Source organism: Acanthaster planci, linkage group LG13 (assembly GCF_054643075.1).
Source record: "Acanthaster planci isolate LZ-2023a linkage group LG13, COTS_SCS, whole genome shotgun sequence".
Classification (NCBI taxonomy): Eukaryota; Metazoa; Echinodermata; class Asteroidea; order Valvatida; family Acanthasteridae; genus Acanthaster; species Acanthaster planci.
The window spans coordinates 14,469,619-14,482,595 of record NC_141789.1 but is presented as its reverse complement, the minus strand read 5'-3'; the positions used below and the strand labels follow the sequence as shown (position 1 = coordinate 14,482,595).

Genomic DNA, 12,977 nt, shown 5'->3' with positions numbered 1-12,977 from the left:
GATTCTCTTCTAGGACGAGGCGCTTGAAAATTATCCCTGCAGATTCTTTCAAAAGAACGGTCTGTGTGGACCAAGAAATTGTTGAATTGTAAGTATGGCCCAGGATCATCTCTGTAGATTCAGGGGCACTCATGTGGGGGGAAAGCAGACAAAAATGTAACTAAAAATTTGTGAAACTGGCTAAAGGTGAGGGATGTCATTTGAAAAATGGCGGCTGAGAAGACTTGGAAACATTCACTTTTGGGGGTGAGTTTGTTTTGGGCAGACAAAAATTTATTGGTTAATCTACTAAAAATTGAAAATCAAATGAAATCTGAAGGACCAGATAACACATCTTTTTTTGAGAGGCCTCGGGGACTTCAGTTGCCTGGCGGGGGGCTCCAAACTTTGTTTATTTTACACTGTTTCCTTGAATGAGCTTGAATTAGGACAGTGAATCATGTACACAATTCGTAGTAAAGTATCCAGCAGGATGTCATGTGTAAAGAACTGCATGGAGGTGACGTGGGGCACGTAAAATTGGTGTATTACTAGGCCTAGGTACAAACACCATGGGACATCGCGGACGCCAACGCGCATATGAAACGCACGTGACGCTTATTTAAATTGATGTGATGAATAGTCTTTTGCCAAAGATAATGTAGCGATGGTACACTATCGGCTTTTTATTTCACATGCGTTACATGGCAGCATACGTAATAGAACGTCATGTCGCCAAATTCTTGCACGAACTTAGCGTAGAATAAACGAATAGGCTTGACACCTCTAGCTTCATTACGATCGTGTAAAGGCATTTTCATGAACCAACAAGTGCGTGTAATGTATTTGTACTGCACTTCCTGGTTCTAAACCAGGTTCTAGAACCACTAAATGTCATGTAAACGGATGCGTTGGTTCACACGCTGGTTCTTGTGCTAATGCCTTTTTATACTTGTGCGCATGACTACTCACTTCGGTATTATGATACGGTTTGGATACGCAGTAACGTGCTGCTCATCCTCCATGTGAAGAAAATTTGGTGCCGTCCTGGACACAGACATTTTGAATTCGTATGCATGCTTGTAGAACATAATTATTCGAAATCAGACAGAATGAATATCGAATTATGTAGTCTGAATGCAATGTGCATCGGGTACAAATAAAATCCAATTAAAAAACTTATTTGCAGTGCATACGCGCACGTGTTTGCATTGTTTACGCAGAGCAAACTTAAATATTCATTTACTGATTTTGCGTGTTGGCTTTTTGATGCACGCATATTTTTTAGAATACAGACATTTGCAGATATGGAAATAGCCGTACTAAAGCCCTACAAAATTGTGCTTGGTAATTTGGTTTTAGGGTTCATTTTGTTGCAGTGACATCAAATACAACACTTGCTGGCCGTTTAGTCAAATCTGCTTTATCAGGAATTTTGTGAGGTAATTAGAAATTTGTATTCAATTTAAGTAACATGTCAGTCAGTAGGCCTGTAAAGTATTGAATTATTGATATGGGCGTGGGGCAAATCCTCAAATTATGTCCAGCAAATGTGTTGGTAATATAATATTCTTGTCAGCTTGGTTCAGCAGATTAAGTGATTTACAAATTGTGACATTTTCAATACAGGCATTTTGGAGTAAACTAGAACTTTGAAGTAAACAAAGGCCTACTATATACTTTGCCAAAAAGTGACACACCAGTGACATTCAACTGTTCGATTTACTGAGATACATTTCTAAGTTGGTCGTTATTTATCTAGTGAAGTTACAGCATCTACTGGGAGCAACTGTCACTACAACACATCAAAGTTTTACTGTTTAATCAATCATAAATCACATAATACATGTTTCAGTAATTCAGGTCTAATTGGAGCCCCATTCCCCTTGGCAAACCAACCAAACAAATATGCTTTGCTACCAAGCATGTTAAAATAACCAAACTTTGTTGCTTTTCATCGTGAGCAAAGTGTGTACAATTCCACAACAGGTGTATTTGGTCATAGCGTGTATTTGGTCAAAGTGTGTACAATTCCGCAACAGGTGTATTTGGTCATAGCGTGATTTGGTCAAAGTGTGTACAATTCCACAACAGGTGTATTTGGTCATAGCGTTTATTTGGTCAAAGTGTGTACAATTCCACAACAGGTGTATTTGGTCATAGCATTAGTGGGATGCTACAGTTACTACGCATAGTTGAGTAGTACATTTCATGTAGCGTCATACACTCATTTGGTACCAGGTGTCTGGCTAATTATGTGGTTAATTATTTTATTGATCAGCCAGGGAAAGATACAAATAAGCTTGTAGATGTTTTCTTACATTCTTTAAATGATCATATTTCAAAACTTTGGACAAATCAGGTTACACATGCATATGTACCGTTGTGTCCACAGGGCAAAAAGAACTTGGACAGCTAGACGCAAGCCCATGGAATAAATACATGATGACTTGGAAGCACAAATGTTGTTGGTTGACATGCATATATTATCATTAAAATGCTTATTAACAAAGTATAACTTAAACTTTCAACATCTTGCATTTTTCTTTTACTTCTGACAAGCAATCTCAGATCATTTAGAGCACATACCTTTTAAAAGCACAACAATGTATATATAAGTGCACCTCATGAATAATAAATATGCTGCTATATTGTGAATATTATTACAATGTACAGATAATGTAGGTAAACCGAAATTCATATTGCCATATATACAAGCTTATTTTTAACTGGGAATACCTGAACAAATACTAGCTCAGGGTATTCCCTTATCGGTACTTCCATTATAGGACATACATGGTATGTACGTAACATGTCTGAGTATATTCACCGCAACTGCAAATATTAAATATATTTCATGCAATAAATACAGAAGCAAATAAAATGCTCTCTGAAATGATAAACCTGACATAATTCTCTACAAATAAATAAAATAAGAATACATGGGTGTTGCCAGGAAGTACATAAAATATAAAAGCTCAAAATGCCAAGATTTTACTGTACACAGTGACATTTCCATATTTTTTAAAAGGCTACACTGTGTTGTGTTCACAGAAATCACGTTTTATCAGTATGCATAACTTAATTAATGCCTCATATTGTGTAAAAAAAAACCCACAGTTTTCATGTTCCTGATGAGGAGACTTCTGATTTACTGACCTTTTCTGCTGATTTACCGATCTTACTGCTGATTTACTGACCTACATGTAAATTTACAGTCCTCAAGGGCTTTGACAAAGTTTTACCAACTTCAATAGACCTTTTTCCTGTGATGTCACGATCATGCTGGAACAATGATGTGTTGTGATGGTAATGAGTGCATAGTGTTGTGATGGCAATCTACTTATTCAAGATAAAACTAGTCATGCATGCAGCGTTTGCACGTGCACTTGCACGTGGTTGAAGCTGCCCGTAGGAATATATGTGATCACTGTGGCCAAGGCGGTCCACACGTGGTGGTATTGTTTACATTTAGTCGCGGGTGAAAAAGGTCTATTGGCACCTTCCCATTTCTCAGACAAATCCTCCTTGGAAGATTTTTTTCTCAACCAGCAGTAGCAATAGTAAACCTGTTGGATTTTGTCTCACCTTCAACAATGCCCTCTGCTATTTAATGCATCTCTTTTCCTCACAGTCAAACAACAAATTTAGCATGACTAATTGCCACCTTCAAATTGCTCTGTGACACCTACGGCTGTCACAAAAGAAAATCTCTCACTGAGCCTTACCTATAAGAAAGTCCTCAAGTTGAAATCCTTCCTTTGACTCAGTGATTGAGGCAACGACTAAGCCTTTCTTACAGACGTGCTCATTGGTCTCACAGAATATAACCTCATTAACCTCATTGCCCATCTCACTACAAATCTTTAAGAGGTTCTTCATCTCCTCTGCAGCCATGCATGGTTTCTACAAGAATGTCTGGCCAAAATGTCCACATCACCTTACTCTACCAGACCGTTAAATCATGTACCGGTATCTATGTCCACCACAGTTTCATCTAAACGAGCACCCTGGATGCTTTCCTCTTGATGGCCCTGGTTTCCTGGCATGACTGGGCGGGTGGTAAGGGGCTGCAGGGAAGGGTTAGCTTTCACGTTTACAGCATCACCTGGTCAAAAAAGTTGGGAGGGGGGTGCAATAGGAAAGTGGTCAATTCCTTCACTTGATAATGATTTCCAACTTCTCACCAATGCAGAGAAGAGTAGACCGATCAAGTAAGCCGTGCCCACTGCACATGTGGGCATTGAGCATGTGTTCCTCTCCAGTACCACCCTATGTGTTCCTGCTGTGCATATCATACGTGCTTGCATGCACGTTGGACTTTGCTGCATGCATGTCGGATGTAAATCAAGGCTATGATTGGTCAGAAAGCAAGAGTATGGATGGGTCTGTTGCGTGTGACTGTGAAGCCTCATTGAAACCTCAACTGCAAATGTGCAGAATCAAAGTGGAAAAATTGAAATTCTTGATTATGAACAAAGCACACAGAACTCACAAAAGATGTGTATCAGGCCAGAAGGGGAAAAGAGGGCATTGACTTGAAGGAACATTGTGGAGAACATACCTGCTAAAGATGGCTCTTGTAGCTTAGTCTGTTGGCCACACTTATTCTCAGAATGTCTTTTACGCATCCTGTATTGAAGAGAACAAAAAAATATGAGAATGTGTGTCTTCATTACCTGTAAATAATTCAGTTACATGTACATCATGTAACTTGACAGTACAGAAAAATTCCCAGAATGCAGTGGAACTTACGACACATCTTTGATGAGAGTTCAAGTGCAGAATTCACTTCACTCTGCCAAATATTCTTGCGTTCATATCAGTACGGACCCAGCCACTTGAAACTAAACTTTTCTACTGCTCCACAGTCAGGGCACTTCACATTGTCATAAATTTGGAATGTTGTCCTTAGATTTATTTGGATTTACTTGAATGAAAACCAACCTTTTAACTACTACAACTACACAAACAACCACCATGAAGAATAAAACTGCAACTGAAGGTATAACTGTAGCTTCAATCCAGTGGAAAGCTTGCCGGATAGTCCCTTTGTTTTCCACTTTCGTAGTTGGAGAAACTGTAAAAGCTAAAAAAATTAACATCTGTGAATTTTTGAATGTTTACCACAAATATTTCAACATATTTGAAACTGCATCTTCTATTGACATTTTATCAATAATTTCTTAAGCTGTGATTTAGAATGTGTTACAGATATCATTTATGTGTGGAGGAGACATTTGCAGAGAGTACGGCAGAGAATCTTACAGAGAAATGACTACAAGATTTACTCAGTGTTGGTTTTACACGGGCAGTGTAAAGTACATGTAGATTTAAGAGCTAGCTAGAGGGAAGGATCAACGTTGATTGGAATCACTGTAACAAAAAAGTGACACAAGCGAGGTCACAGCTGCTATTTCACAATGGGACATTTTTGCCATCATAATTTGGCACTGTGTATTATATGTATGTGATTCATACCGGTAGCTTCAAGACAACAGTCTGCACTTATGAATATGGGCTGCCGTGGTTGTAACATACGTGCCCATTGTGGAAGTCATAAGCTTGTGACTATAGCCACTTTACCGTGGACACTTATGTTAGTTTCACTCGCAAGCGGCACTTTCAGACTGAGCATGCCTATTTGGAGATCCTTGGGATGTTACTCCGGATAGCCTGATTAGTCCATAGCCGTTATGTTTGAAATGTTTTCTAGAGGTTTGTAGGTTTTAATTGTCCCATGGCAGTCTCTTTCTATTGGTTGCCCAAAACTGGACAACTTATTCGGCTGAGTTCCCTGACCTGTTTAAAATAGAGAAATATCCCTACCTGGACTGGTGGAATGCCAATCCTTCCTTCTTCTTCCTTCCTTCGACAGTTTAGAGATGTGCACTTCCACAGTGCTTCCATTGTTTTGGCCCATTGCCAAGCCAGTCGCTAGGCAACGGAAAGTGATGTTCCCACGGAAGGTTCCATTAAAGGACAGCGATGTGTTGACCACGGAGTGTTCTGTTGAAAAAGAAATCTGAATACATGTAGCCAACACTGCTAAAGCAGGTTGAGACAATTAAAACATTAAAAAAAGCTTCTAATTTATTTAGCTGAAGCACTGTACAGAAGAGAAAGGGAGTGGGTACGGGTAATGCCATGTCAAGAGGCCTGGCTACAATCGGGGTTTAAACTGATCCAAGTGCTCATTGACACTGGACTCTATCTTTTCACTCAAGAATTTAATTGGGCTGTGGTGAGCATGGAAACATGGTGTCCTACCTGTGTCAGGAGTTCCAATGTGGACAACCTGTTCCACCACTTCAAGACTGCCATTTGCCAATACATGGACCAGATGCAGATCGACAGCTGGTCTAGCATTGCCAATGTGGCAGTTAAGGGTGTACTCGGTCTCATCAGCAGGGAGCTCTATCCGGCAGCAGACATTGCGATCTTTGGATGAACCGCACTCTTCAACCCAAGGGATGGGCTCACTTGGTCTCACTGAAATGTTAACATGCAAATCCCATGCTTGAAATAGTCGTGGTCCAAAATACAAATAAACCAGTTTCTGAAAGTATCAGAGAATCTCTTTTGACCCCCTCACCTTGGGACTGAGGTGGAGTGGGTTTGAATCCAATTTGAAATTGGCACGCTTTTTTCTCATCAGGAGACCCTCGATAAACTCATTCTGAACAAAGGTTTTGCAAATGCACTGCTCTACTCATTTAAGAAAAAATAAATAGATCAGATAGATGGTATGTTTTATACTAACTTGTCCTGTCTTGAATCCAAACCTTTCTTTACTTAAAGTGAGATTTTCTCCTTATCAATGTGGGGCCTGGTACATGTAGGTAAGCGGCCATCCATTTTTAAAAAAAGGTTTTCTTCCAGTGAAAAAGAGTACCCTTTTTCTGGATCCCCTACCCCCATTTTTGTAAAAACTGAGAAGGAAGAAAACAATTACTTCTGCACATATTTCCACATTTCATATTATCTGAAAAGCATACATATATGTGGCAACCAGATCTTCCCCCAATGTCCAGTTTGTACGTTTGTGGAAGTGATAAGAAAGATAGATGACCCTTTAGTCACTTAATTAGTACATACGCAAGTAACGGTCCACATTGATTCTTTGAACTATGAACTGCAATTGTGCATTACTGACCAATAACTGTCACATTCACCGGCCTCCATGCTGACAGCTGGTGATTCCTAACCACTCTGCTGACGTACTTTCCTTCATCTGTGTCGCTGACATTGTTGATCACCAGCGCAAAATGTTCTCTGGTGAGATTGTACTGTCCACTTTTGGCTCCAGGTCTGAGGGTGGTGTGGCCCTCAAACCAGGATATCACCAACTGTTCCTCTTTATACCAATAGGCAGAGGTAATCTGCCAGTGGTTAGACTCTATAGTAGCGTGAGGATTTTGAATCACCCCACGGTGGCCCCGCTCAAGGTATACATGTCTGGGAGCCAAGATGTCCTTACAGGAAGCTGCAAGATAAAACGTTAATTATACAAACCAAAGTTGAGAATGGCATGTGCAGCATGCTTACAGCTTTTCAAATGAATAGCTTACACCCAAAAAAGGTCAATTTTAGAACAATGTATGTGAGTTATCAAAACAAGTCCAGAATACTTGCATTCTGAATACTGCATTCATCAAGGTTGTTTCTAAGTTATCATTTTCCTGCTATTCATGTGTACTGAACAACTTAAAAACTGACTCCCAGCTTAAGGCATATTACTTCTGGACTTTTCTTCAAGCATCATCAGCAGCCAAGTTTGTTTCAAATACGGGTAATTATTTAGTTTAAGTCACATGGAAAATAATCTTCAAAAGTGAGTATGAATTGCTTGTGTGCTATACAAAATGGGTGTTTTCTTGAGAGAGCAGCCACAGTAGTTGACAAATTCTACAATCCTTCAAACTGTCAGATTCCTGTCCTTAACTATAAGCATAGTTTCATGACAGTCCATTTCAGTGCCTTACAAGTTATTGTTATGTTTTCACTTCCAGGTAAACTGCAAAATGGCAGATGAAACTTGCATAATATGTGTATCAGTACTTACCGACAACTGTCACATTCACCTGGCCTCGCAACAGCTGACCGTTCTTCGCCACCTTCACTGTGTAGACCCCTCCGTCAGTGTCAGCCACATTGTGGATGATTAGATCCAACTCCTCTGAGATGTTGAATCTGCCATCTTCAGCTCTGGAGGCTGGATAGGTTTGGCCTTCATGGTACGAAATCAGACGGACACCGTTCTTGTACCAATAGGCCGAGGTAACCTGTTCCAGGTTTGCCAAATTGTCAGCAACTAGTGGATTTGAGACTTCTCCGGGCTTACCCCTTTGTAAGTACATGTATACCAATCTGGAGCCTGATTCAGCACTACTCCGTGAAGCAAAAACTGCAAGATTAAATCACACGAGCTGATCATTAACAATGACGTGTAATAAGCTCATAAAAACTGTCTGGCAATATATTCCCGTGTGGGGGGGGCAGACTTCATTGGAAAAACACAAAAAATGTATGACCCATCATCAAATGGGTTCTCGAGGCTCTAGATCAAGAACAAGGGTGTGAAAACAGCTTGAAACATTTAGAATTCTGTTTTGTTTCTGAGAATTGTGTGAAAAAGAAGCTAGTGAATACAAAGTAATTTTTAGGGGGGGTTATTCCAATTATCCTCCTGCCTCTGTCATACAAATACATGTACCTAATGGCAACCTAACACATAAATGAGGCTGATAGCTTTTTTATCATACAGCAATGGTAATCCCAAAATCGTATGCTTGTATAGTATCAAGGACATGTCATTGACCCGTGGTGACCCTAATGGAGACAATTTCAGTATACAAGTAAAACAGTTGGATATTTCTGTACCTCACATGGTCCGTCGCTTACAGAGCCAAATACTGTGACAGAAATGACAAGGATTCATATTCCATGTATTTGCTAAATGATTCCCCAAAGAGATTGCTTTGTACTGAAGTCAGCCTGAGATGAGGACCAGTGACAGGTAAACAAAGGATTTGGTGTTAGGGGAAAAAGGATGTGTGGTGTGTAGGTCCATGATCCCCAATGGTGGATGGGGGGGGGGGTGTTAAACAGGGACATGCCCACCCCACCTACCCCCCAGAAGGTGCTCTAGATCCACCTGTGATCATATGCACTAATATTCTAACCCAGAGGATACTTCAATGATGACCAGACAGTTGATATGCAAGAGCAGTCTGAAGCAGCTGTGCGGGGTACTTACGAGTACTTAGAGCTAGCAATACACACAACGGTAGTTTCATGCTGAAGAAGTCGGACAACAGATGGAAATTATGGTGGGTGCTATATAGGTACTACCAGGGGAACCACACAATACACCGATGTAGACAGTCTGTCTGAAAGACACGAGAGAAATATTCACTGCAAGTGCTATAAAGTCCCCAAACCAAACTTAACCCTAACACTCCTCAGTCCTCCAACAGGTGAAGGCTTGAGGAGGGTTAGGGTTAAAGAAGATTATGTGCAATTGATGAGAGTGAAGGAAGTGAAGGTTGCATATGTAGAAACCGCTGGCCTGGTGGCTGCGGCCACATTCCATACAGGTGCGTTGCTTGCAGCCAAGATTCAGACACATGCTGATTTGACGCTGCAACATGCTGCAAAACACCCCATGAATTGCTGCACCTGTTGTGGTGCAGTAGTCCTTGCCGTTGTACGTGAGATAATGTGATGTGCATAATGTTTTATATTGTGGATGTGACATGCCTAAAACGACAAGGTGTGCATGGTATCACATTCAGTTACGGTTAAAAAAATGAATTGAACTTTTTAGCGGCATTCTACTGTATGATGTTGCCTTGTTCGGCAGTCATTTCTGACAAATTAAACCACCAGTCCAACTTTACCTCATGAGCTCCAGGAAAATAATAGGGAGGTCTAGGGCTGGGACAGTCAAACAAAAGGGTGGAGAATTTATAAGTGGCCAAGTATTTGGAACAAGACTGTTAGGCTGAAAAAAGCCAAAAAGATTCATCCCGACACACAACTCTCTTAAATCTAGTCCAGTGCATGTATGCAGTAACAGGGGAATCCCCTTGTGTTTTGCAACCTGGGGACATTTGACACTTGCACAATCACTTGACATTTGGCTGGCTGCCAAGGGCCAACAGAGTAGCCGCAGTAGGCAGCCATTCATTACTGAACCTCAAGAGGCCAGTGGAAAAAACCTTTGGTGAACTCTGATCTCTCACCGCTTATCTTTAAACTTAGTACATGAAAATAATATATTGTTTAAAATTCTAGTCACCTGCGAATAAATCAAGTTTATCTTGCACTATGTTTCAGGTTTTCATAGCCAGGTCATCTTAACTGAACTCTGCACAACTGAAAATAAAAAAAATGTAATGGAATGCGGACTGTAAATGATAAAGAATAGGAGGATGTGGTATGCTTCCTACAGTTGGTTTTGATATGTTTCCACAGATTGATGAACAGGATGTTTTATTTTGATTATAAAAGCTAGTGTCATGAACAGGTTAATTTCTTTTTCATCTGTAAGAGAATCCTCACCCTAACAGGTTGCAGTAATTATCAAAGCACTGGAACTCTCACTAGAAAGGCAACATGTCTCCCCCTTGATATGTTTTCTTCCCGTGGTATGTTTGGGGTCAAAATAATGACTTGGTTCTCTTGTTTTCTTAAGTAAATTGCATTAAGTGGTTTGAGGACAGCATCAATGCACTTTATTCTTGCCCAATTATAAATTCACTGAGAAGAAAAAGGTAAACTGATTTTTAGTAACAAGCTCCAAGAACAATTGCTGTACCGTATTCAGTAATTTATTATCAGGGTGAGTGAGGCCAAGAGTTTCGTTAATATGTTTAGCTTGTAATAAGCTAGGTCTTAAGCTCTTGGGATAGGGAGATTTACTTTTGAGCCTCAAGAGCTGGGTTAGCCAGTTATCTATGCTAGCTTAAAACAAACTTGGAAGTCAAAATGAATTTGCCACATTTAAAGGATGGCCACTTCATCTTCTAATGTTATCTTTTAATTTCCACAAAACATGCAAAGTAGATGAAATATGAGTATGGAAGCATATGTACTGTCTTGATGTTTAAAAAATGGCTGCTTTACATGAAAAAGTAGAGTGTTGAAAACAACATGGTCTGCTGGTAGTCTGAGAAACGAGGCCTCTACAAATCACTTCATTTAATATTTGAGGAAGGTCAGCGATACTACCACTCATTATATGAAAGTATTAAAAGAGGTGATCTGTTAAGCCCTTAAGGCCACTTAGCACGAAACCAAACACAAACTTGTCCGATCAAATGTTGGCGTTGCGAATTTGTGAAAGTTGAACCCATTTTAACTCGAGCTAAATTTGCTGCAAATCTTTCATAATGGTAACGAAAAAGAGGCGGTTGGATAAGAAGTGATTTGAGACGTGTGGAAGAGCCAAGGAAAACATGTTTGTACTTACGCTCGTTACAGCTAGCTTGTAACGTAATCCTTCTCTATCGGTAGTATTGGCCTAACTGAACTGCGACTTTCACGATTGATCACGGAATATGCAGTGTGGCTCGCATGCACCGTTTTCCAAACGTAGTACATGTATGTATTAGTGTTTACATCACGTGAGATTCATTGATTCACGTGAGATTCATTGTCTGGTAGCCAGAGCCTTTTTACTATGTCCCAGCGTTAAAAGGATGTACACAGTCGAGTCGCCTGTGTGGTAGTGACGTCATTGACCGGGAAAGGCCCTCCGTGTTGCAACCATAGAGTTGGATATAATTATTATATCCAACTCTATGGTTGCAACATACTGGCCGGTCGCGCTAAAGTCACATGACGCGGAAATGGAGCTACGTCACGGAAATCTGCCCGTATTTTTGTTGTATATAAATAATTTTTCACAGTCGTGTGGTTTCTGGAGCCCTGGATTTTTGCTCAGATTTTGGATTTTTTTACCTGGAGTTGCAGTATTATATATTGTTACTTCTTGTGTAGTCCGAGTAAAGGTGCCTTTCCAACAATTGCTCCCCGACCGGAGCAATTTGACGGGCAAACGCAACGTACACACGCACACGAAAAGGATCTGTGTGGGTCAAGTTTACATAATTATCCATGATCATACTAGTTTTTGAGAACTTGTGCCTTCAAGTTGTTAAATCCCTGAAATTGTGAAACACAATTGTGATTTACACAAAGTTCGGTCACAAACATGATGACTCAGAATCTGTTGATATGCGGTAATCAGTAGGCTGCAATTACGCACGGACCATCCGGCGCCGGGAGCTTGCAGAGGGTCCGCCAGGGTCTAGGACGTCCGTGGTCACAAGCTGAATTAGGACTTGGCAAGGTTCCATATTAGACCATGGAGGAATAAAACACTCCCCGGCTCGAGGTAATGATCTCGCTGCAACCAGTTGTTGCGTCAGACGGGATCTTCCCTGTATTGCAACAAACGCCTTGGAAACAAAACTCGGCCAAAAATTGAGGACCTTCTCGTGCCGGGCATTTTGCAAGAAATCCCTGGCCGGGATGCCGTGCCAGGTGCACCATTCATTTTTCCACAATGAAAAAATATCAAATGTATATGGTGCAAACACCCCAAAAAAAAGAATACTGCCATTTCAAAAAATAACGTGAACAAGACACCACCTTTTGGGGGTTTTGTAAAATTTTGTTTTTAATTGTGGCATCCATTTTCCCCTTTTAAGAATTGAAGTTGAAAAATGTATGATTCCGTACTTTATGAAAGGGAGTAATCAATATCTCGTCCCCCTCAAGGGTTTTCTTCACCTGCGATTCACCCCAGCCCTACCCAAGTTTTCCTTATTAATTGAATTCACAACTGTGCAGGTTATGGTTCACCTTGTGTGACCTTGACGGGACACACTAAAATGGAGATCAATGTCAGTGCCAACTTCGTATTTTTGAAGTTGCAGCTGTAGGCCAGTAAATCTGCTCAAAATTGCCTGCCTGGACCGAATCAGTCA

The 12,977-nt window shown here is 40.5% G+C and overlaps 1 protein-coding gene across 4 annotated transcripts; it reads right to left on the bottom strand.

Moving 5' to 3' along the window:
* Window positions 1-1,786: 1,786 nt before the first annotated feature.
* Window positions 1,787-11,591, bottom strand: LOC110973855 (uncharacterized). Of its 4 annotated transcripts, XM_087145064.1 has the most exons (10): window positions 11,456-11,568; window positions 10,283-10,359; window positions 9,239-9,371; window positions 8,045-8,386; window positions 7,136-7,465; window positions 6,250-6,471; window positions 5,809-5,988; window positions 4,927-5,068; window positions 4,544-4,611; window positions 1,787-4,087 (listed from the first exon to the last, which is right to left on the bottom strand). In XM_087145064.1, the coding sequence occupies exons 3-10, from the start codon at window positions 9,276-9,278 to the stop codon at window positions 3,942-3,944; spliced, it is 1,470 nt and encodes a 489-aa protein (XP_087001190.1). In that variant the 5' UTR covers window positions 9,279-9,371; window positions 10,283-10,359; window positions 11,456-11,568; the 3' UTR covers window positions 1,787-3,941. The 4 variants fall into 4 exon arrangements, with proteins under 4 accessions (XP_087001190.1, XP_022080706.2, XP_022080708.2 ...); XM_022225014.2 differs by lacking the exon at window positions 10,283-10,359 and having other exon boundaries at window positions 11,456-11,591; XM_022225016.2 differs by lacking the exon at window positions 10,283-10,359 and having other exon boundaries at window positions 9,239-9,367; window positions 11,456-11,574.
* Window positions 11,592-12,977: the final 1,386 nt, after the last annotated feature.